Genomic DNA, 24,765 nt, shown 5'->3' with positions numbered 1-24,765 from the left:
CCTTGCCTAGGACCCTCCTGGGACAGGCCCCAGTTCTATTTCTGGTATCCCATATAGTCCCCTGAGCCTGCCAAGAGTGATTTCTGAGGACAGAAATATTCTGTCTGGACAAGAGTATTCTCTGAGTGCCTCTGAGTCTGGCCCACCCACCCCCAAATAAATAAAACAAAATAAAATAAAATGAGGTCCTCAGAGTAGGACATAATCCATAAGGACTGGTGTTCCTTTACAAAGAGACTACATGTTCTACACACCAAGAGAAGGTGACCGCATACAAGCCCATTAGAGAAGCATCACATGTAACCAACCCTTCCAACAGCACCTTGCAGTTGGACTTTAACTTTCAGAGTTGTGATATTTCCAGAATGTAAATTCTTATTGTTTAAGCTACTACTAAGTGTGGTATTTATTTTTCTACTGCAGAAACAAATACAGCAGGCAACATACATTTGTAACTAACAATAAGCAAGTGCATCTTCATATTACAAAACACAACAAAATATCAATCAACTGAATAAAACACAAACAAGTTTTTTTTTTTCTTTCAGCTTACTCTGATTAAAGGCGAGTTCCTGGAATCATATGTGATGCTGGAGATTGAAACTGGGTTGGATGCATCCAAAATAAATACTCTACCTGATATCCTGCTACACTATCTCTCTAGGCCCTGAGCATCCTTTTAAAATACTTAGAATAGGGATAGGAGCGATGGTGCAGCAGTAGGACTTTGCCTTGCATGTAGCTGACCTAGGACGACCGCAGTTTGATCCCCCGGCATCCCATATGGTCCCCCAAGCCAGGAGCAATTTCTGAGCGCATAGCCAGGAGTAACCCCTGAGCGTCACTGGGTGTGGCCCAAAAACCAAAAAATAAAATAAAATTCTTAGAATGTAGTTTAGGAAAAGTGATTGCAATAGTTTTAAGTTTCATTCTTTTAATTAGCTTTTTTCTTTCTTTTTTTTTTTTTGTGGTGGGGTTTCACTTGCCTGTGCTCAGGGGTTACTCCAGGCTCTGTGCTCAGGACCTGGCTGAACTTGGGGTATCATAAGGGATGCTGATAATATAACCTGGGTCTGCCCAAAACTCAATCTCTTGTACTATCTATCATGCCCAAGTTTCATGGTTTTTATGTAAAAAGTTATCGCACCTTCTTCACCATCAAAGTTTTTAAGATCCTCCACAACTCTCTTTATTTTACTTCCAGTCTGTCTTTTCCTTTCCTCCATTACCTCCCTCCCCCTACTCCCACCCCCTTGATTATTTAAATTTATTAATTCAAAGTCAAGAGTTTGCCATCATTTGGCACTGACTAATTCCTTGTTATGTTTCTCTCTATGCCACAGATGAGAGAGAGAGAGAGAGAGAGAGAGAGAGAGAGAGAGAGAGAGAGAGAGAGAGAGAGAGAGAGAGAGATCATCAGGTATTCGTCCGTCCTCTGACTAATTTTACTTTTTTTTTTTTTTTTTGGTTTTTGGGTCACACCTGGCAGTGCTCAGGGGTTATTCCTGGCTCCAGGCTCAGAAATTGCTCCTGGCAGGCACAGGGGACCATATGGGGCGCCGGGATTCGAACCGATGACCTCCTGCATGAAAGGCAAACGCCTTACCTCCATGCTATCTCTCCGGCCCCGACTAATTTTACTTAACATGATATCTTCCCCCCCCCATTTCATCCACATTATAACAAACTGCCAGATTTAATTTTTATTTTATAGCTGTAAACTATTCCATGTGTATCTATATCACAACTTTTTTTGTTTTTTGTTTTTGGGTTGTTTTTTTTTTTGTTTTTTTGTTTTTTTGGTTTTTGGACCACACCTGGTGGAGCTCTATACTCAGAAATCACTCTGCGGGCTGGAGGACCATAACGGATGCTGGGAATCAAACTTGGGTCGGCCATGTGCAAGGCAAATTGCTCTCTACCTCTGTGCTATTTCTCCAGTCTCAATATACCATAGATTCTTTATTCATTTATCTGCCATTGGAAATTTTGTTTATTTCCCTATCCTGGTTATTATACTGAGTGCTGCAATGAACATAGGTATGAATATTCTTTTCTTGAATAATGTTTTTGTGTTTTGTGAGCAGACTCAAGAAGTGGGATCAGTATGTCATATGAAATTTCCACTTCTACAAAAACAAACACAAAAGACAAAAATGAAAAAAGAGAGAAAAAGGAAAAAAATTCTACTCTTTCTTTTTTTGTTTGTTTTTGGGCTACATCTGGTGGTGCTTAAGGATTACTTCTGGCTCTGCATTCAGGAATTACTTCTAACGGTGCTTGGAGAGCTATATGGGGTGTCAGGGATTGAATCCAGGTCAATCATATCCAAGGCAAGTACCCTACCCACTGTTCTATTGTACCACCATTATTCTTTTTTTGTTGTTGTTTTTAATTTTTTTTTTTTTTTTTGGTTTTTGGGTCACACCCTGTGATGCTCAGGGGTTACTCCTGACTATGCGCTCAGAAGTTGCTCCTGGCTTCTTGGGGGGGGGACCATATGGGACGCCGGGGGATCGAACCGCTGTCCGTCCTAGGCTAGCGCAGGCAAGGCAGGCACCTTACCTCCAGTGCCACCGCCCGGCCCCGTTGTTTTTAATTTTTTGGGGGGGTCACACCCTATGGTGTGTGTCCCTTCTGGCAGGCAAAGGGGGACCATATGGGATGCCGGGATTCAAAGCACCATCTGTCCTGGATCAGCTGTGTGCAAGGCTCTACTGCTGTTCTATCTCTCTGGCCCACCACCATTATTCTTACATTAAAACATAATAATGAGGGTCCGGGGCCGGCGGTGGCGCTAAAGGTAAGGTGCCTGCCTTTCCTGCGCTAACCTTGGACGGACCGCGGTTCGATCCCCCGGTGTCCCATATGGTCCCCCAAGCCAGGAGCAACTTCTGAGCACATAGCCAGGAGTAACCCCTGAGCGTTACCGGGTGTGGCCCAAAAACCAAAAAAAAAAAATAATAATGAGGGTCCGGAGAGAAAGCATGGAGGTAAGGTGTTTGCCTTGCATGCAGAAGGATGGTGGTTGAATCACAGCATCCCATATGGTACCCTGAGCCTACCAGGAGCGATTTCTGAGCGTGGAGCCAGGAGTAACCCCTGAGCACTGCCAGGTGTGACCCAAAAACAAAACAAACAAAAAAAGACTATAAAACATAATAATGAATGCTTATACTATTTTCTATAGTTGTTGAATCAGACACATTTTCACAGAGAATATAACATTTCTTTTTCTCTAATCCCTACCAGCAGTTGCTATTTTTCCTTTCTAATATAAACTATGCTGACTGGTATGAAGTGAGATTTCGATGTTGTTTTGATTTTCATTTTACTGACAAAAGTGCTGCTGGCAATCCGTATGTCTTAAGGAAGAGGGGCTGTTGATCTTTCCTCACAATTTTTAGGGTATTAATGGATTATTGGATTTTTGTTGAGTTTTGTGAATGCTTTATATTTATAGTTCATGGTTATTAGTCTGATGTATGGTGTGAAAATACTTTGATTCATTAAGTACATTGTATTTTATTTCAGCCTGATTTAATTATGCAAAAACTTTTAAATTTGATGCAGTTCCATTTTCATATTTTTTGTTTTGCAAAGATGCCAATAGAGTCAAATCATTAAAAAAAACAACTCTGAGATACTTATCCTGGATAGTTCTGCTGTTTTTCTTTAGGTCTTTAAGTAACTTTGAGTTAAATTTAAATACATCATGAAAAATGGTTCTTTCAGGTTTTTTGATGTGTTTGTTTGCATGTGGTCATCTTATTTCCCAGCACTGTTTGTTGAAGAGACTTTTCTTGCTTCATCTCATGCAGCCAGATCCTTTATTGTAGATAAACCATCCATTTAAAAAAAAAAAAAAGGAGGGGGGTTGGAGCTATGGTGCATCGGTAGGGCGTTTGCCTTGCACGTGGCTGACCAAGGATGGACCCCGCAGTTCCATCCCCTGGTGTCCCATGTGGTCACCCAAGCCAGGAGTGATTTCTGAGCGCATAGCCAGGAGTAACCCTGAGCATCACTGGGTGTGACCCAAACAAACAACCAAACAAAAACCCAAACAAACAAAAAGCCATCCATTAATCTGAGCTCTTAATTATATTCTTGAAAGTCAGAAATAAATTTCTTTCATCTCCTTTTATTTTTTAAATATCTTTGGAGGGGCCAGAGTGATAGCACTAACCGTAACCCTAACCCTAGTACCCAAACACCCCAGGGTGTTTGCCTTGCAAGCTGCCAACCTGGGACAGACCCGGGTTCGATTCCTAGCATTCCATATGGTCCCCCAAGTTTTCCAGGACCCGGTGTGGTCCAAAAACATATGTGTATATATATATGTATATATATATATATACACACACACACATATATACATATATATTTGTCTATTGGAGGGGGTGTGTTATGATTCACATAAATTTTAGTAGTTTCTTCTCCTTTATCTCCTTCTTCAAGTGCTCAATGCTGGATCTGTGCTGAGGAATTACTCCCGACAAAATTCCATGGACCAACGTTGGAAGCAAAGCAAATAATTTACCTACTATCTTATTCATCCAACCCCAATTTTCACTTAAGTTAGTACTAGGCTCTTTAAGAATGACATAGAAATTTTGATGATAATTTCATTAGCTCTGTATGATGCTTTGGGTAAAGTCTTTGAGTAAGTTAAGACTTTCAATATTTAAATATGAAATATTTATATGCATTCTGGTGCTTTGTTTCTTTGAATAGTGATTTAAAGTTTACAATGTATTAGTACATTACAATGTATTAGTCTTTTATTACTTTGGTAAGTTGATTCCTAGGTATTTTATGATTTTGGACACTTAAATTAGGTTATCTTTTTTTGTTTGTTTGTTTTTCAGGCCACACTCGTTTGATGCTCAGGGGTTACTCCTGGCTAAGCACTCAGAAATTGCTCCTGGCTTGGGGGGACCACACGGGACGTCAGGGGATCGAACCGCGGTCCTTCTTTGGCTAGCACTCTCAAGGCAGACACCTTACCTCTAATGCCACCTCGCCGGCCTCAAATTAGGTTATCTTTATAATTCCTTTAAAATCTTTTTATTTAAAGCATTGTGATTGGAGCCGGCGAGGTGGCGCTAGAGGTAAGGTATCTGCCTTGCAAGTGCTAGCCAAGGAAGAACCACAGTTCGATCCCCCGGCGTCCCGTATGGTCCCCCCAAGCCAGGGGCAATTTCTGAGCGCTTAGCCAGGAGGAAACCCCAGCATCAAATGGGTGTTGCCCGAAAAACAAAAACAAAAACAAAAAAAGTAAAATAAAGCATTGTGATTCACAAAGTTATTCATAGTTGAACTTTAGCCATGCAATGTTTTAGCATCAATCCCACAACCAGTTTCATCAACCTCTCTCCACCAATGTTCCCAGAGTCCATCCCATCCCTTCCACTACCTCCACCAGCTTGCCATTCATAACATTCATAATTTTAAGTTTGGTTAGTAAAGTTTGTTGTTTTATTTTTTGGGGGGGTTCACAGCCGGCAGCGCTCAGAGGTTACTCCTGGCTCTACGCACAGAAATTGCTCCTGGCAGGTTCGGGGACCATATGGGATGCCAGGATTCAAACCACTGTCCTTCTGCATGCAAGGCAAACACCTTACCTTCATGCTATCTCTCCAGCCCCTGGTTAGTAAAGTTTGGGTCTTGTTAAGTCACACCCTGCCTTTACCCCAAATAAAAAAGTTATCCCAACTTCTTTCCTTTTCACCTACCCCTTTAATTTTTTTTTGGGGGGGGGCACACCCGGCGTTGCTCAGGGGTTACTCCTGGCTGTCTGCTCAGAAATAGCTCCTGGCAGGCATGGGGGACCATATGGGACACCGGGATTCGAACCAACCACCTTTGGCCATGGATCGGCTGCTTGCAAAGCAAACGCCACTGTGCTATCTCTTCGTGCCCCCCACCCCTTTTTTCTTTTTTACCATACTTGGTGGCACTCAGGAGTTACTCCTGGTTCTGCACTCAGAAATCTTTCCTGGTTTGGTGGACCATATGGGATGCTGGGGATTGAACTTGCAGCCATCCTGGGTCAACGTGTGTAAGGCAAACTCCCTACCGCTGTGCTACCACTCTGACCCTCACCTATCACTTTGGTATGTACGGTAAAAGTCCATCTGTATCTCGCTTGACCTTCCCCCTCCTGGTGAATTTTTACTGATTTTATAAAAGAAGGTCAGTTTGGCTTGGCGCTCAAAGAAAGATCACGAGGCAAGAAATATACTGATTCCATGGTTCTCTCCTGACTGGCTTGGTTTATTAATTCTTTTTTTTTTTTTTTTTTTTTTTTGGTTTTTGGGCCACACCCTGTGACGCTCAGGGGTTACTCCTGGCTATACGCTCAGAAGTTGCTCCTGGCTTCTTGGGGGACCATATGGGACGCCGGGGGATCGAACCGCGGTCCGTCCTAGGCTAGCGCAGGCAAGGCAGGCACCTTACCTCCAGCGCCACCGCCCGGCCCCGGTTTATTAATTCTTCATGGCTATTTGCTTCAGACTCATTCACCTGGGGTTGGAAATGTGGTGTGTGCGGTGATTTCACAGGTCTTGAAATTTAAATTCTGTTGACTAAGTGGCTTGTATATTTAGTTCTGTTCTTTCTTTTGTTTTTGTTTTCGTTTTTGGATCACACCCAGTGATGCTCAGGGGTTACTTCTGGTTATGAAATCAGAAATTGCTCCTGACTCGGGGCTCATATGGGATGCTGGGATTGAACCCAGGTCCATCCTGGGTCAACTGCATGCAAGGCATGAATAGTGCTGTGCATATATGCTTTTAAATACATATTTGTTTGTTTGTTTGTTTTGGTTTTTGGGTCACATCCAGCAGCACTCAGGGGTTTCTCCTGGCTCTATGCTCAGAAATCACTCCTGGCAGGCTCGGGGGACTATATGGGATGCCGGGATTTGAACCCCCATCCTTCTGCAGTCAAGGCAAACGCCTTACCTCCATACTATCTCTCAGGCCCAAATACATGTTTTTCTGACCTGGAAATAGATACCCAAAAATGGGATTGCTGGGTCATATGGCAGCTTGAGTCTCTAATTTATGGAGAATCCTCCTTACTGTCTTCTATGCAGTTTGAACAAGACAACATTCCCACCAGCAGTGGATGAAGTGTTCCTCACATCTTTGCCAACATAGATTGCTTCTAATATTTTTGTCATTGTCATCTTGATTTGAATTTCCCTAATGATAAGGAAATAATGAACATTGTTTCATGTGCCTATTGGTCATGTGTTGATCTTCCTCAAGGTGTATGTTCATTGACTCTCTTCATTTTTCCGAGTGGGGCACACCCAGTGATGCTCAGGGGTTACTCCTGGATATGCACTCAGAAATCGATCCTGACTTAGGGGACTATATGGGACGGCCGGGGATCGAACCCAGGTCCATCCTAGGTCAGCAACATGCAAGGCAAACGCCCTACCGCTGCGCTATCTCTCCGGCTCCCTCTCTTCATTTTTTGATGAAGTTTTTAGATTGGGGGATATTTTTGGAATACTTTGTATATCCTGGATAATCAACCCTTTATCTGATGTGTAAAGTGTAAATATATTATCTCTTTTTCAGTTACGATTTTTTAGTTTGGGTCATTCAGAAACTTTTTAGTTTGATGTGGTTGTGAGAGATTAGCACAGTGGGTAGGGTGTTTGCCTTGCATGTGGCTGAACTGGGTTTGACCCCCAGCATCCCATATGGTTCTCTGAGCCTGTCAGGAGTAATTTCTGAGCTCTGAGTCAGAAGTAACAAAGCCTAAGCACTGCCCAGTGTGGCCCCCAAACTTAAACAAACAAGCAAAATAATTTCTTACGTGTAACTAATTTGTTGTCTTTATTTTATTTCATATTCTCAGTTCCTTTGTTAAAAATTAGTTGACCATATAATTAGGCATTTGTTGTAGATATTTTACTCTGACCAATCAGTTTGTAAGTTTGTCCTTGTTACCATGCTGTTTTGATCACGATGTTTTTGTAGTACGCTTCAAGGTAGGTAATGAGATACTTCACAGTTTCTTCTTTTTATTTTGGTTTTGTCTACTAGGGGTGTTTTATGATTACACACAAACTTTATAATTGACTTCTAACCTGATGTGTGAGCCGCAGTGAGCACCACGACCTAGTGTTTTTTGTGTGAGAGCTCCCATAATCAAAACATCAATGACTGAGGCCGGAGTGGTGGCACAAGTGGTAGGGCATCTGCCTTGCCCGCTCTAACCTAGGATGAACTGCGGTTTAATTCCCTAGCATCCCATATGGTCCCCCAAGCCAGGAGTGATTTCTGAGCACAATGCCAAGAGTAACCCCTGAGAGTCAACAGGTGTGGCCCAAAAAGCAAACAACAAAACAACAACAACAACAAAAACAAAACAAAAACCAAAACCAAAAAAAAAAACACCGAAAACAAAAAACAAACAAAAAAATTAATGAAAGAAGGGGAAAATAATAAAATGTAATATATTTTGCAATTGTATAAAGTGGTTTTTAGACTTCATTCTGAGTTTGTAGTGCTTTTCCTACCATTACTTTTCTAATTCTAGTTGATAAAACAAAATGGCAAACATTTTCAGTTTTGGCTCCTGCTTTTAATTATATAGAAATGTTTAACACATAGTTTAAATTGCTGCGATATTTGCCTCACTGATACAAATTTAGGATTCAACAGAATAGCCGGGGATCTCTGGCTACTATGGTCAGTCTCTTCATAAATTAAGAAGTATGCTCAATCTTTCATCCTCTGCAACTGAGAAGTGGTTGTTGTTTGCTGTGCCCAGCTTGTTTGCTTATTTACAAGCTCTGGGTCCTACAATTTATAAAATATAATGGAAATGAGTGTTATTCATTTTTCTGTTAAATTGTTCAAAATATCAATTGTTAATAATACTTGTGCGGGGCCCGGAGAGATAGCACAGCGGCGTTTGCCTTGCAAGCAGCCAATCCAGGACCAAAGGTGGTTGGTTCGAATCCCGGTGTCCCATATGGTCCCCCGTGCCTGCCAGGAGCTATTTCTGAGCAGACAGCCAGGAGTAACCCCTGAGCACTGCTGGGTGTGGCCCAAAAACCAAACAAAAACAAAAACAAAATACTTGTGCAATTTTATGGGCCAGAGCAATAATAGCACAGTGGTAGGGCGTTTGCCTTGCATGTGGCCGACCGAGGATGGACCTGGGTTTGATCCCCACATCCCATATTGTCCCTTGAGACTGCCAAGCACAATTTCTGAGCCCAGAGCCAGGAATAACCCCTGCGTGCCACTGGGTGTGGTCCAAAAACCAAAAAAATAATAATAATAATTGTGTCATTTACAAGTGACTTTAGTAAGCTGAACATCTATTCATAGTCTGTTAACTGATTAATAAGACAACTCAATGAGTAAGGACCCAAGTCATTCAAGTAATTTTATTTTCCAGAGACAATTGTTCCAGATCAGTAGGAACTGTTTTTGAAAAGATCTGACTTTTGTGGTTAAGTTGGAGGAGAAATTTTTGAACTGTGATCTTTGTGGAAAACTAAACACAGGAAGAGGTTTTTACATTTTTATTTTCCAAAAATGAATAATCAAGAGAAAGCTGATGTAGTGTGAGGAGATATATATTTTTTTGTATTTCACAGGAACTGTATTCCTTATTCTAAAGCACTATTTTGCAGAGTTGTAAAGTTCTGTGGGAAGGTTTGTCATAAATTTCTGCATCGATTAACTCTCCGATCCAAAACTCATGCCACAGATGAATGTGTGCCTAATATCGATTGCCTAATATGTTGATAAATTATATCTGGCATTTACTCTCTTGAAGTGGATTATATTCCAGTGAAGTAATGATTATGGAATTTTAGAGTGCAATTTGGTCTTTTGATTTAAAACTACATTCCCATCAGATAGGGATCTAGATTCTTTTACATAAGAAAGAAAGGGAATTGATCTAAGTTTACTCACTGGCAGACTCAGGTGCCTATTTATTTATTGATGTCTGTATTTATTTTTTAGTTTTGGGGCCACACTTGGTGGTGCTGAGGGGTTACTCCTGGCTTTGTGCTCAGGGGTCATTCCTGGTGGTGCTCAGGAGACCTTAATGGATGCTAGAGATTGAACTCTGGTTGGCTGTGTGCAAGGCAAATACCCTACCCACTGTGTTTTTATTCAGCTTTTCTTTTTATTTATTTAGTTTGCTTTCCTCAAAAATATAATACTTTTTTTTTTTTTTGGTTTTTGGACCACACCTGGTGAGCACAGTCAGGGGTTACTCCTGGCTATGTGCTCAGAAATCGCTCCTGGCTTGGAGGACCATATGGACCATCTGGATCGAACCATGGTTTGTCCTAGGCTAATGCGGGCAAGGCAGATGCCTTACCACTTGTGCCACAGCTCCGGCCCCTCATATTTTTTGAAACATATGGTGGGTATTTTTGGAGGAGGTGTTGGAAAGCTCCCCTCAGGACTTACTCCTGTCTCAGTGCTCAGGGAACAATACTGATGGGACAAACAAATGTGGTGCTGGAGAAGCAATCGGGTAGACTGGGTGCTGTTCTATCTCCCCAGCCTATGACTACTTTTAGGGTGTAGTGGTGTATATGTGTGTGTGTGTGTGTGTGTGTGTGGTGGGGTGGGGTCGGTGGGTGGGTGGGTGTGGGTGTGGTGTTGCCAAGGGCTGTTAAACTTGCAGGTATATTCTTAAAACAAAGCTTCATCCTTGACCTGATTTCTGAGTTTCTAAATAAAGGCCTGAGCCTGGAATGCAGAAGATACAAAAGGTGGAATGACTTCAGAATAAGAATGTCTTACACTTGTCCTTTTTTATTTTTTCAATATTTTTTTGGTTTTTGGGTCACACCCGGCAGCGCTCAGGGGTTCCTCCTGGCTCTACACTTAGAAATCGCTCCTGGCAGGCTCGGGGGACCATATGGGATGCTGGGATTCAAACCACAGTCCTTCTGCATGAAAGGCAAACGCCCTGCCTCCATGCTATCTCTCTGGCACCCAACCTTGTCTTTTTTTTTTTTTTAATAATTTTTGTTATGACCAAAAGTAAATAACAAATCTTTCACAGTAATATTTAACGTACATAGTGACAACCTTGTCTTCCCTCCCCCCCTTGGTCACACCCACAGGCGCTCAGGATTCAATCCTATCTCTGAGCCTAGGGATCACTTCTGCTGCAACCATAAGGGGTGCAGAACATGGGTCTGCAGGCATGCTAGCCCAGAGACTTACTATACTGTTCTTTCTCTTTGGCGCCAATCCTTTTGGTTTTATGTATTTATTAAAAAAAAAAAAACCAAAAACAATAGACCAAAGAATAAAAGAAAAACAAAACAAGTGGCCAGAGAGATTGCCTGGAGGTAGGGCGTTTGCCTTGCATGCAGAAGGATGGTGGTTCATATCCGGCATTCCATATAGTCCCTGGAGCCTGCCAGGAGTGATTTCTGAGTTTAGAGCCTGGAATAACCCCTGAGCGCTGCTGGGTGTGACCCCCAAACCAAACCAAACCAAAATGAAAACAAGTAACAGACCCAGCTCCTAATTTCTTTGTCTTTCAAACAAGCCAATTGATGAGCCATTTACATAATCCCTTGAACCTTTGAAAAGGTGCCTGCAGAGGCTTAGAGACAGCAGAGGGCTTAAGGCCCTGTCTTTGCCGGCTATTTATTGATCCTTACTTGCTCAGAAGTAACTCCAGTGGAGGGTTCTGAAACCAGGAGCTTTTGGAACCGAACCCGGCTTTTGTCCTTTCTAATTACATAAGAGAGGAAGTCTCTTAGCTTAGATTTGGGGCCCTGGTTTCACTTCCCTTATATTGAGGCGACAGTCTCTACAGGCAGTGCATTTCTTTTCTTTTTGTTTTCTTTCTGGGTCACACCCGGCAGTGCTCAGGGGTTCCTCCTGGCTCGACACTCAGGAATTGCTCCTAGCAGGCACAGGGGACCATATGGGATGCCGGGATTTGAACCAGCGTCCTTCTGCATGCAAGGCAAATGCCTTACCTCCATGCCATCTCTCCGGCCCCAGGGCAGTGCATTTCTGAGTATTCAATATATGACACTGTTTTGGGGCCGGGCGGTGGCGCTAGAGGTAAGGTGCCTGCCTTGCCAGCGCTAGCCTTGGACGGACCGCGGTTCGATCCCCCGGTGTCCCATATGGTCCCCCAAGCCAGGAGCGACTTCTGAGCGCATAGCCAGGAGTAACCCCTGAGCATCACTGGGTGTGGCCCAAAAACCAAAAACCAAAAAAAACCAAAAAAAAATATGACACTGTTTTAATGACTGAACCCTGCAATGGCGCCCACTGTCCACTTCAGCCTGCCCCCCCCCCCCAATCCGAGCAGAGCAGAACGGTGAAGCCACTTGTCCTGACCTCGAGCCTGACTGCTGTCTTTGGTCTAGACTCCTGCAGGAGGAAGCCGGAATGGAACCTCAGCCAGTCCACGGGGTAAATGTAGGGGCAAAGGAGCCAAAGTCCCTGGGAGCCCCCAGAAAACGAGGGAAAGGCAAAACAAAGCAAAACAAACCAGCAGATGGGGCCGGAGAGCTAGCACAGCGGTAGGGCCTTTGCCTTGCACGCAGCCGATCCAGGACGGATGGTGGTTCGAATCCCGGCAGCCCATATGGTCCCCAAAGCCTGCCAGGAGCAATTTCTGAATGCAGAGCCAGGAGTAACCTGTGAGCGCCATGGGTGTGACCCAAAAACCAAAACAACAACAACAACAACAACAATTATAATAAAGGAGTCCAAGTGATAACACAGCGGTAGGGCATTGCCTTACATGCCGCTGGACCTCGGACAGACCCGGGTTCGATGCCCCACATCCCCATAGGGTTCCCCGTGCCTGCCAGGAGTGATTTGGGAGAGCAGAGCCAGGAGGAACCCCCTGAGCAATGCGGAGTGTAACCCAAAAAAGCAAAAAAAAAAAAAAAAAAAAAAAAAAAAAGCAAACCAACCAACCAACCAACCAACCAACCGGGGAGAGCTAGCAACAGTGGTAGGCCTTTTGCCTTGCATGCAGCAGCTTGGAACAGACAGTGGTTCGAATCCCAGCGTCCCCTAGGGTCCCGCCGGACCCACCCATGCCTGCAAATTTCTGAGTGCAGAGCCAGGAGCAGGAACCCCTTGAGCGTCATGGGGTGTGACCCCCAAGCCCCAAATCCCTCCCAAAAAACACACAACCCCCTGAAATGCAAGCCACCCATGCCTGCAAATTTCTGAGCGCAGAGCCAGGAGCAGGAGCCCCATGATGTGACCCCCAAGCCTCAAATCCCTCCCAAAAAACACACAACCCCCTGAAATGCAAGCCACCATGCCTGCAAATTTCTGAGCGCAGAGACAGGAGCAGGAACCCCTTGAGCGGTATGGGGTGTGACCCCCATACCCCAAATCCCTCCATAAAAAACACACAACCCCCTGAAATGCAAGCCACCCATGCCTGCAAATTTCTGAGTGCATGCCAGGAGCAGGAACCCCTTGAGCGGTATGGGGTGTGACCCCCAAACCCCAAATCCCTCCCAAAAAAACACACACAACCCCCTGAAATGCAAGCCACCCATGCCTGCAAATTTCTGAGCGCAGAGCCAGGAGCAGGAACCCTTTGAGCGGTATGGGGGTGTGACCCCCATACCCCAAATCCCTCCATAAAAAACACACAACCCCCTGAAATGCAAGCCACCCATGCCTGCAAATTTCTGAGCGCAGAGCCAGGAGCAGGAACCCCTTGAGCGGTATGGGGTGTGACCCCCAAATCCCTCCAAAAAAAACACACAACCCCCTGAAATGCAAGCCACCCATGCCTGCAAATTTCTGAGCGCAGAGCCAGGAGCAGGAACCCCTTGAGCGGTATGGGGTGTGACCCCCATACCCCAAATCCCTCCATAAAAAACACACAACCCCCTGAAATGCAAGCCACCCATGCCTGCAAATTTCTGAGCGCAGAGCCAGGAGCAGGAACCCCTTGAGCGGTATGGGGTGTGACCCCCAAACCCCAAATCCCTCCAAAACCCCGAAATGCAAGCAGCCAAGACTGCGAGGAGAGGCGGGGCCGGCGCATCCCAGCAACGGCCAGAAGCAGCGGCAGAGCGATCGGCCTGCGCCCTCGCCCTCCCGCCGGGCTCAGAGCCCGGGGCCGGGCCGGGGCCGCGTTTGAAGTCTCCGGCGCGGCCGCGCATTGGCCGGCGCGGGTCACGCGCTCGCTCGGAGGCCGCGGAGTTTCCCCGACAGCTGCAGGCTGCGTGGGCTCGGGCGACAGCGGCGGCGGCGGCGGCTCTCCCAGCTCCGCGGCGCGGCCTCCCCTTCCCCGCCCCTTCCCTCCGCCTCCCGCCCGCTTCCGCCCGGCCCGGCTCGGCTCCGGCTCCGGCTCCTTGACAAACAGCTCGGCGGCGTTGGCGGCGTTGGAGCGAGACCCGGGCGTGCGCTTGCTTCCCCGAACCCGAGCCATGGGAGACAAGAAGAGCCCCACCAGGTAGCAGCGCTGGGGGCCCCGCTCCGTGCGATCGGGGGCGCCCTGGCCGTGGCAGAGGGCCGGCTGCAGCCTCCTCGGACCCTGCTTGTACAGTGGCTCCCTTGGGCGCTGCAGAATCGGGGGCCCCGGGTGCGGGATCCCCCCACAATAGAGCCGCGCGCGCGCTGGCATGGCGGCGGCCGGAGTGCGCAAGGAGAGGCGCCCGGCGCTGCGGTGCCAAAGGGCCCCGGCGGGCGCGCTCCTGCAGGCCCCAGGGCGCGGGGTGGGGGTCCCCGCTTCAGGCCGGGGGGGCGGGGTCCGCGATGCACGCTCCCCCAGCGGGGCCCCCCCAAGCCGGGCGCGGCCCGCCGGTGACCCCGCTTCTCGCGTGCGTTCGCGCGCGCGTGTCCCCCCAGGCCGAAGCGGCAGCCGAAGCCGGCGTCGGACGAGGGCTACTGGGACTGCAGCGTGTGCACCTTCCGCAACAGCGCCGAGGCCTTCAAGTGCATGATGTGCGACGTGCGCAAGGGCACCTCCACCCGGTGAGGGCCGCGCGGACGACGGCCGAGGGGCAGGGGAGGCCGGAGGGAGGCACGGAGGGAGCGCCGGGCCCACCCGGCCCGCGAGCTGCCCGCCCCGGCCGGGCCTGGCCAGGCCGGGTCAAGGCCCAGAGGATGCCCGCCCGCCCGCCCGCCGGCTGGGTGGGTGGGTGGGTGGTGGCTTCTGCTCCCGACTGCCCTGACCCGCCAGGCCGACGTGCTGCTGCTGGTGCCAGAAGTGGGTCAGGTTGATGGATCGAGACCCAGGCTCTGCGGTTCCCGGGGAGGGGGTCTTTCTGCAGAGGTTTGCACTTTTATAATAATAATAACAATAATAATAATAATTATTGTTATTATTATTATTATTGTGAGGGCGTCATTCTGCAGGAGTTTGGACTTAATTATTGTGAGGGGGGTCTTTCTACAGAGGTTTGCACTTTTATTATTATTATTGTTGTGAGGGGGTCATTCATGCAGAAGTTTGGACTAATTATTATGAATTATTCTGAGGGGGTCTTTCTGCAGAGGTTTGGACTTATTGATGACTATCGTTAATAATGATTGCGAGGGGGGGGGTCATTCTGCCGAGGTTCGACTTTTCTTCTTCTTCTTCTTCTTCTTCTTCTTCTTCTTCTTCTTCTTCTTCTTCTTCTTCTTCTTCTTCTTCTTCTTCTTCTTCTTCTTCTTCTTCTTCTTCTTCTTTTCTCCTCCTTCTTCCTCCTTTTCTTTTTCTCCTCCTTCTTCCTTCTCCTCCTTCCTCTCCTCCTCCTTCCTTCTTCTTCTTTTCTCCTCCTCCTTCTCCTTCGTCTCCTCCTCCTCCTCTTTCATCTCCTCCTCTTCCTCCTCCTTCTCCCCTTCCTCTTCTTCCTTCTTTTTCTTTTCTTTCTTCTCCTTCTCCCTCTTCTGCCTTTTTCTTTTCTTCTTCCTCTTCTTATCATGAGGTCATTCTGCAGAGGTTTGAACTTTTATTATTATTATTGTGGGGGGGGTCATTCTACAGAGGTTGGACTTATTAATCATTGTGAGGAGTCATTCTGCAGACGTTGGACTTTATTATTATTGTTATTGTTATTATTTTGAGGGGCTCACCTGCAGAGGTTTGCACTTATCGTTATTGTTATTATTGGGACGGGGTCATTCTGCAGAGGTTTCGACTTATTATTATTACTACTATTATTATCATTGGCTGTCAAGTGAAAATAGATCATTGAAAGCGAGGCTTCAGCGACCTCAACTTCATTCCTGTTGCGGAGGGTCCGACCCCCTCCCACACCAATAATGTTCCATGGTAACACAATATCACATCGGAACGCACTAATGCTGCATGGTAACGTACTGATGTTACATTGTGACGCAGTAACGTTACATGGTCAAAGTGTTGTGCGGTGATGATGTTAGCCTCATCCAGAGTGGTAGGAAGCAAGGTGGGCCAGACCCCAGGGAAGTCTCTTTTGGGAGCCAAAGATGGAACTTGATTTTTATTATTTATTAGAGATTATGTACTCGATTCAACTTTTTATTTTCGTAGGCGAAAGTTTGGAAGGGTCAAAGCAAGGTTTTTTCTTGTGTGTTTTCCATTTCTGGACTCTTAAGTTTTTAATATAAAAAACATTTTTTTTATAAAGAGTGGGAGGTGAGTTCAGTCACAGGAACATGTTTTTCAATTTTTTTACTGGAAGTTTTTGAATATGTTTATTTTTATTAAGAAGTCTTTTACACGAATGAGATAGAATGATCTGCCTGTATTTTAGTCCTTCTTACATGGCGTTTTAAAAATGCAATGGTTTTTAAAAATCAGTGACATGAATTACGTGGTTAAAGGAAACCATCAGGAAATTTAGTGAGGATCTTTTGCCTTTAGAGGAAGGCGGCTTTGAGTGGATTTATTATTATCCTATGATCCATAACCTAGTATTTTGGGTACAAAGCCTCTGAAAACAATTTCACAAAAGTATACTGTTTTTGATTTTAATAAAGCACATACGATATTGATATCAAGGCGTTAGAACTCTGAGTGAAGCTTTAATTTAGAAATATTGACTGAAGCTTTTACCAATCTGAATTTTTAAGTACCATTATGGCATTTCATGAAATTCTTTTAGCGACATAGTATAAAATTTCCAGGATGTTTTGCTTTTGACGTTCCTTTTTGTAAATCATAATATACTTTTTGTATATTAATTCCCATTACAGGGGATAAAATGTATTTAATTTTTCCCGACATCTATAAGATCAAACATTCAAACATCTAAATTTAAGGAGATACAGCAGAACAGTTAAAAAAAAAAAAGAAAACCTTTTAGCTAATATGAATGGACTCATAATTTTGGACTCATAATTTATTTTGAAAAGTTCTTTATGCAAAAATAAAGTTATATTTGATTAATATTATATTCTTAAATATATATTAATAGTACTTTTTTGAAGTGCTCAATAAGCAGTTTTTAAAATACTTTAAGTTTTGGAGGCAGGAACTGTAAAACAGAGATAATGATTATTCTATGCAACTCTGGTACAATAGTATTGCTTATTTGTGTTTCCTCATTTTCTCGTAGTCATTAGAAAAATACTGAAGCTAGACTAGGTTATATGTTTATTTTCAGAGGCAGCAAGGGGGAGAAAGCTGGTGTCCCACTCCACAGCCAATCTTGGGGTTAGAGGAACCCTGAGAAATAGAATAGGTGATGAAAGCTCAGAAAAGAAGAAACAGTCTGAATACTTGGCACCTGGAAGAACAAAGAATATAGTGAGCAGGATAATTGGCCTAGGACAGAGAAGTGGGCCTGGCTTAAAGGAGGCCTGAAGTCTTTGTAGGGGCCCTTGATTGATTTTTTTTTGTTTGTTTGTTTTTGGGTCACATCCAGCAGCACTCAGGGGTTATTCCTGGTTCTGTGCTCTGAAGTCTCTCCTGGCAGGCTCAGGGGACCATATGGGATGCCGGAATTCAAACCAGGGTCTGTCCTGTGTTGGCTGCATGCAAGGCAAATGCCTTACTGCTGTGCTGTCTCCTAGGTACACCCATTTAGATTTTTTGGGAGTCCATATTTGATCTTGTAGATCCAATTTTTAGTGGTGGAAATATTACTTGAGAAGGATTCAGAAGCGTTGTCATTTGGACTGACAATACTCTGGGCAACTCACTGAATTCTAAGGGACACTCTGTTCTTAAAAGTAAGTGTTTTGTACTAAGACCCTCTCAGCTTCCTTTGTTTTTCTGAGTTCTCTGTCTTTGTCTCTCCCCCACCCCTTTTTTGGGGGGTTACACCCGGCAGCGCTCAGGTTATTCCTGTCTCTAAGCTCAGAAATCGCTCCTGGCAGGCTTGGGGACCATATGGGATGCCGGGATTGGAACCACCGTCCTTCTCCATGCAAGGCAACCACGCTACCTCTACGATATCTCTCTGCCCCATGTCTCACTTTTAACGGAATGAACATTCAGAACTATGATTTCTTTATTATTTTCCTGCTCTTTGTCTGAAATTCAGAGTGGAATCCATGTTTGGCTTGAGCAGTAGGAGAGGAACATGATTTATAGGTCAGGTAATGATTTCCTTTCCTGGTATATTAGAAACACCAGGGTTAAAAGAACTGAGAATCCAAAGTTTCAGTCGTTGGAACAGATAACAGCTGACATATTATTATTGCAAAGAAAACTTGTATTTACCAAAGCAGAGATTGGACAGTTGCAGGCATTGTATTATTCAGTTTGGTAATTTGTGTGTGACCGAAAGATAGGACTTACTTAAATCCTTTGGTTTTTGAAATGTTTCTTCTAAACGGCCAATGTGAGAATAGTTCTAAACCATTTCAGACATTTGAAAAAATTGTGTGTGTTCTTTTAAACCTTCAGAGAAGATAGCATTCGTTGTCTCCCTTTCATTCCTTTTTAGAATATCTAGTTCAGAGGGAGTGGAAGTAGCTTGGTGATAAATATTCATTTGTGATAGAGGGCCTAGGTTTCATCCTTGTAGTTGCAAAATAAAACAAGTGGGAGAAGAGAGAGCTTTAACACAAGTTAACTCTTTCACTAAAATTATGTCATTAGTTTTGCCTGTGTCCTGCCTAGCTTTTTGTTTTTGTTTTTGGGTCACACCCAGCTGTTCTCAGGGGTTACTCCTGGCCACGCGCTCAGAAATCGCTCCTGGCAGGCACAGGGAACTATATGGGATGCCTGGATTTGAACCACCATCTGTCCTGGATTGGCTGCATGGAAGGCAAATGCCCTACCGCTGTGCTATCTCTCCGGCTTCAGTCCTGCCTAATTTGATCCCCAGCACTACCTGGTTGTGCCCTGGCTGCCATTAGGAGCAACCCCAGACACCGAGATGGAAGGACTTTCAAATAATGTGTATGACCCAGTTCCCACCATCAAAACCCCAAAACAAAAACAATTCTAGTTCAGATCTTTTCTGTTGCAACAGCGAACTGTTCTTTGACCATATCCAGGATATAGGTCAGTCAGGCTTTTTTCCTACAGAACAGCTATGAAATGAATTACAGCATTCCTCGTACTATTTGAAATGAAATGTGATTTAAATTAGCTTCTGTTTCTAGATTGCTAAGTTATACTTACATTTTATGTTGTTTCTATAAATCTGTTTTATACTTCCTGGTCTAAGTTATTTTAAATTTGATTACAACTTTTTAGGGGAGGGGAGGGTTGGGTCACACCTGGAAATATTCAGTGCTTACTCTGAGTTCTGTGCTCATTGATCACTCTTGGCTGTGTTTTGGGGAAACCTTATTTGGTATTTGGGATCGAGCTGGGCTTGGCTGAATGCAAGGCAGGTAGGGGACTTATCCTCTGTAACTGTCTCTTTGGCCTTAAATTTGACTTTTTAAAAATTCAGAATCTAGCCAGACACTTCAGATAGTGTTTTGTAGTTTGTGGTTTTGATAATCATCAAAATAACATGGAAAAGAAAAGCTAAGGTGATTTAAAAAATAATGTTTTATTTTTGGGCCACACCTAGAGGTGCTCAGGGTTACTCTTGGTTCTGCTCAGGAATTACTGCTGTTGGTGCTCAGGGACAGCAATATGGGATGCCAAAGATTGACCCCCAGGCTGGCTGCATGTTAGGCAAACACCTTTCCCTTTAAACTGTCACTCTCCCCTATGGTGACATGAATAACAAGGGTGTACTGCTGTCTTTTTAGGGGGAGGACATAGTGGTTTCTTAGGTGTTGCAGCTGCGTTGCTCTGAGGATCTCGCAGTGCTGGAAATCAAACGTGGGCCTCTCATGCAAAGGCAAAGACGTGTCATGCGCTCCAGCCCTTTGAACTATCTCTTTGGTGAATACCCCCAAGTAGTTATATAGCAGTGTGTCTGTCTCAGATATAAATTTAAGAAACAGAAATCAAGTATAATTTTGAAGCATTATAGAAAATAAAATAGTCTGTGTTAGTCATATAACTTAGGCAGATAACCAAAATTTCATAATTGAGTTATTCCAGCATAGAAATTACTGCTTTAATTCAGACAGTAAATAATTAGAAATGAAGGTGATAGTTATATATTGAGCTTTTGAACTATCTAGCAAGTGAAGTAAAAAGTAAAAAGTTTTTTTAAAAATTTAAGCACTGGGGCCAGAGAGATATCATGGAGGTAAGGTGTTTGCCTTGCATGCAGAAGGATGGTGGTTCGAATTCCGGCATTCCATATGGTCCCCCGTGCCTGCCAGGAGCAATTTCTGAGCGTAGAGCCAAGAGTAACCCCTGAGCGCTGCTGGGTGTGACCCAAAAACCAAAATTAACAAAAAAAATTTAAGCACCATGAGGGGCCTGAGCAATGGCATGGAGCAGTAAGGCGTCTGCCCCCCAAATAAAAATTTAAGCACCATGATTTGTAATTTTGTTTGTTTGTTTGTTTTTGGGTCACATCCGGCAGTGCTCAGGGGTTACTACTGGCTCTGAGCTCAAAAATAGCTCCTGGCAGGCTCGGGGGACCATATGGGATGCCAGGATTTGAACCATCATCCTTCTGCATGAAAGGCAAATGCCTTACCTCCATGCCATCTCTCCGGCCCCTGTAATGTTGTTGTGTAATACAATTGTTTCAGAAATTCAGGCATGCAGTGTTCCAGTATCCTGACCTTCCCTTCACCAGTGTCCTGAGTTTTCCAGCTATCCTCCAAGCCTGCCCCTCAGCAAGCACAAACAGATTGACTTCATATTGCCTGTTATAAAAGAATGGCAAATAGAATTATAAGAAAACATATTAACATAAGTCAATTTGCGATGGTAGCTATATTTCACAACACTGTTACTAAAGTCATTGAAGACTTACTGTGCTGGGTGGTGGTTGAACCTTTTTTAATTACTGTTTTCATTCATTGAGCTTGGTGGGCTTCTAGGCAACTCTTCTTTCTATTTTCTTTGTTTTTTGTTTTTGGGCCATACCGGTGATGGTGACGCGCAGGGGTTACTCCTGGCTCTGCACTCAGAAATTGCTCCTGATTTGGGGGGACCATATGGGATGCCTGGATTTGAACCACCGTCCGTCCTGGATGGGCTACGTGCAAGGCAAATGTCCTACCGGTGTGCTATTGCTCTGGCCCCTCTAGGCAACTTTTCTATCCTCTTGCTGAGTTGTTAGTACTGTGAAATCTGGAGGAGGTGTCCTGCTTCAGGATCTGTGGAGCTGAACATTTATATGTCAGGTGACGTCAGGTGTGGGGGCTACTGCGCTTTTGGGATCTGCCAGCACCCATTCTGAGAAGGCCTCTGTTTTTAGTCCAGAGATGGGTCTTCCTAGGATAGTCCTTTGGCTTGGCTGTTTTTCCTCTGTGAGAATTTATAAAACATCTCGGTATCAAACTTTGCAATGTTATTTCAAGCTTATCGGTAATGATACATTCCCCGCAGAAAATTGTAGTAGTTTCTTTAGGCTTAGCAGCGATGTTATTTTTAAAGAACAATGGAAAGAACTTAGTATAAAAAAGCACTAGAGATGTTATGTTGGAATCTGAAGACCTATGTTCACATCTCATGACAATCACTTCAATATCAACATTTAGCAAATGTTTATTGAACATATTATTATTATTACTACTATTATTATTATTAGTAGTAGTAGTAGTATTTTAATTTTTGGGTCACACCTGGTGGCACTCAGGGCTAACTCCTGGCTCTGCATTCAGAAATTGCTCCTGACAGGCTCGGGGAACCATATGGGATGCTGGGATTCGAACCGTCCATTTTGGATCGGCTTCACGCAAGGCAAACACCCTTCAGCTGTGCTATCTCTCTGGCCCCTGAACATTTCTTTTGTTTGGTTTTGGTTTTGGTTTTGGGCCACATCCATTGGAGCCCAGGGGTTACTCCTGGCTATGCGCTCAGAAATCGCTCCTGGCTTGTGGTTCATATGGGACGCTGGGGGATCAAACCATCGTTTATTCTAAGTCAGCCATGTGCAGGGCAAATGCCCTACCGCTATGCTATTGCTTTGGTCCCTGACCATCTTATTTTTATGCAAGGACTGAGCTTTGTACTGGACATAAAATGGTGAACAAATTTCTTTTGCAAAGTTTCATGATTTCCCCCCCCCAAATTAGAAATGCTGAATTAACTATATTATTGATTTGGGGCTGGGGTCAAGGATTTGGCCATACATGATGGAACTCAGAGCTTACTTCAAATCAGTGCTTAGGCCTAACTCCAGGCTGTTCTTGGGGGACCATATCTGGATTGGGGATAAAATGAGGCTCGGCAGTATGCAGGGCAAGTACTTTAACTCCAGTGCTGAATCTCTGGCCTGATAATGAAGACATTTTGGCGCTGGAGTGTTTCGGGGCTGGGGCAGGATGCACCCAATGATATTTTTTTTGTTTGTTTTTTGAGTCACACCCGGCAGTGCTCAGGGCTTACACCTGGCTCTGTGCTCAGAAATTGCTCCTGGCAGGCTCGGGGGACCATATGGGATGCCGGGATTCGAACCACCGTCCTTCTGCATCTAAGGCTATCTCTTCTGCCCTGCCCAATGGTATTTAAGGGCTTTATTTTTAGCTTTGTGTGTGTGTGTAGGAAGCCATACATGGTACCAGGGGATTGAAATGGAGTCAGCTGCAAGTGAGACAATGCTACTTTCCCATCAGCTCCAAATTCTCTGTGTGAGGTAAACATAAACCTTTCCTTTACGTGTAAGTTGAAGAAGTAAAATCTCTCCATTTAAAAAGTGTTTTGGATGATAGATAGAGTACAAGGATTAAGTTGGCATGCCTTGCCTTGCATGCAACTATCACTGATTTGATACCCAGAACCACAGCTGATTCCCTAAGCACCACAAGGAGTGGAACCCGAAAAACAGAGCCTGGAGTAAACCCTGAACACCTAGGGGTGTGGCCCAAAATCTACCATCTCCACTACCTCCTTCAAATGTGTTTATGGCTGAACATAGTTCATGATTAGGATCTGACTGTTGGTCAAAAGAAGGGACTGGAGAAAGAGAGTACAGGAGGCAAGGCACCTAGCCAGCCAGCCTTGCGTACATCTGTGCCTGCTGTGACCCTGGTTCTAGTCCCCGGCAGTCACCTGAGCACTGTCAGCAGACATTCCTGAGCCTAGCGCCAAGATAAGCCCCTGAGCACTGCCCCGCCAAAAAACAAAAACAAAAACAAAAACGAACTCTGTTCCTATAAAGTTGGAAACTTTTAAAATTCACATTTGAAGAAAACTTAAGTTTATCATAATGAAAATCTCAATACAAAATCTTGACTCTTAGTGTGAGACTGGGAGAAAAATTGGAGAACATCATATTTAGTTTGTTTTTTTTTTTCTTTCAGAAATGCAGTGTCAGAGCCTCCCTTATCTAATTGAGAAAGCCTTTCCAGTACCACAAGTTAGGTTAGTTGGTTGACTGTTGTTTTTGTTTGTTGTTGTTTTTGGGTCATACCCGGCAGTGCTCAGAATTTACTCCTGACTCTGCTCAGAAATCACTCCTGGCAGGCATGGGGACCATATGGGGTGCTGGGATTCGAACCACCATCTGTCCTGGATCAGCTGCGTGCAAGGCAAACTCCCTACCACTGTGCTATCTTTCCAGTCCTGTTTTTCTTATTATTTTGTTTTAGAGTAATCACTCATATTAAGATGTTACTGTCAGTGTTCTAACATTTGCAGTAGTGGTACAGAACATTTATATGTAAAAAGGTTGACTCTTCAGCATGAACGAAAGCAGAAATGCAAATTATTATATTGATTGTAATTTACACCAGCAGGTAGTAAAAGTAAATCCCAGTTAATTTTTTTTTTTTACACAGGAACTTGCCTTTTATTTCATTCACTATGTAAATTACAAAAGGCATCATTACATCTATAGCAACTCTAAGCCCTTCTTTAAACAAAGTTAAAATGCGGTTAATGATTGAGCAGTTTTTCTTCCTCATTTTTTGTAGCTGAACAGCCATACAGACTCTAGGCATGTCATTTAGAAGTCACACTGTAGTGCTTTGGGACCAGACAATACTTGGGACCGAACCCAAGCTTCCTGTTAAGCTATAGATCTTTGTTCAGTGTAACTTTGTGAGGCATTTGAAATTCTTCCAAACAAGTATTTAGTAATATTTATCTGTTAGGGACATATGTACTCTTAAGAAACTGAAATTGGTAATGACCATTCCCAGTCTATTGCCCAGTCTAATGTTGGAAAACTTTCACCTGCTAGATTTGAATAAGTAAGTTAAGAAGAAATAGCAACTTTTCACTTAACTTTTTTTAAACTTTTTTTTTTTTTGTTTTTGTTTTTGTTTTTTTTTTTTTTTTTTTGGGCCACACCTCAGGGGTTAC

The 24,765-nt window shown here is 44.3% G+C and overlaps 1 protein-coding gene across 3 annotated transcripts in view; it reads left to right on the top strand.

Moving 5' to 3' along the window:
• Positions 1-14,349: 14,349 nt before the first annotated feature.
• The window catches only part of YAF2 (YY1 associated factor 2), a 92,872-nt gene continuing 82,456 nt past the window's right edge, over positions 14,350-24,765 (top strand). For 2 of the 3 annotated variants that reach the window (XM_049783858.1, XM_049783860.1), the window contains exons 1-2: positions 14,350-14,463; positions 14,859-14,984. In XM_049783858.1, the coding sequence (XP_049639815.1) occupies positions 14,438-14,463; positions 14,859-14,984 (152 nt within the window). In that variant the 5' untranslated portion in view covers positions 14,350-14,437. Of the gene's footprint in view, positions 14,464-14,858; positions 14,985-16,391; positions 16,410-17,600; positions 17,785-24,765 lie in introns of those variants that run through there. The other variant, XM_049783859.1, reaches the window with a different exon arrangement.

The sequence above is a fragment of the Suncus etruscus genome, chromosome 11 (assembly GCF_024139225.1).
Source record: "Suncus etruscus isolate mSunEtr1 chromosome 11, mSunEtr1.pri.cur, whole genome shotgun sequence".
Lineage (NCBI taxonomy): Eukaryota > Metazoa > Chordata > Mammalia > Eulipotyphla > Soricidae > Suncus > Suncus etruscus.
Note: the sequence above shows the minus strand (reverse complement) of the source record. Positions and strands in the feature narration are given on the sequence as shown.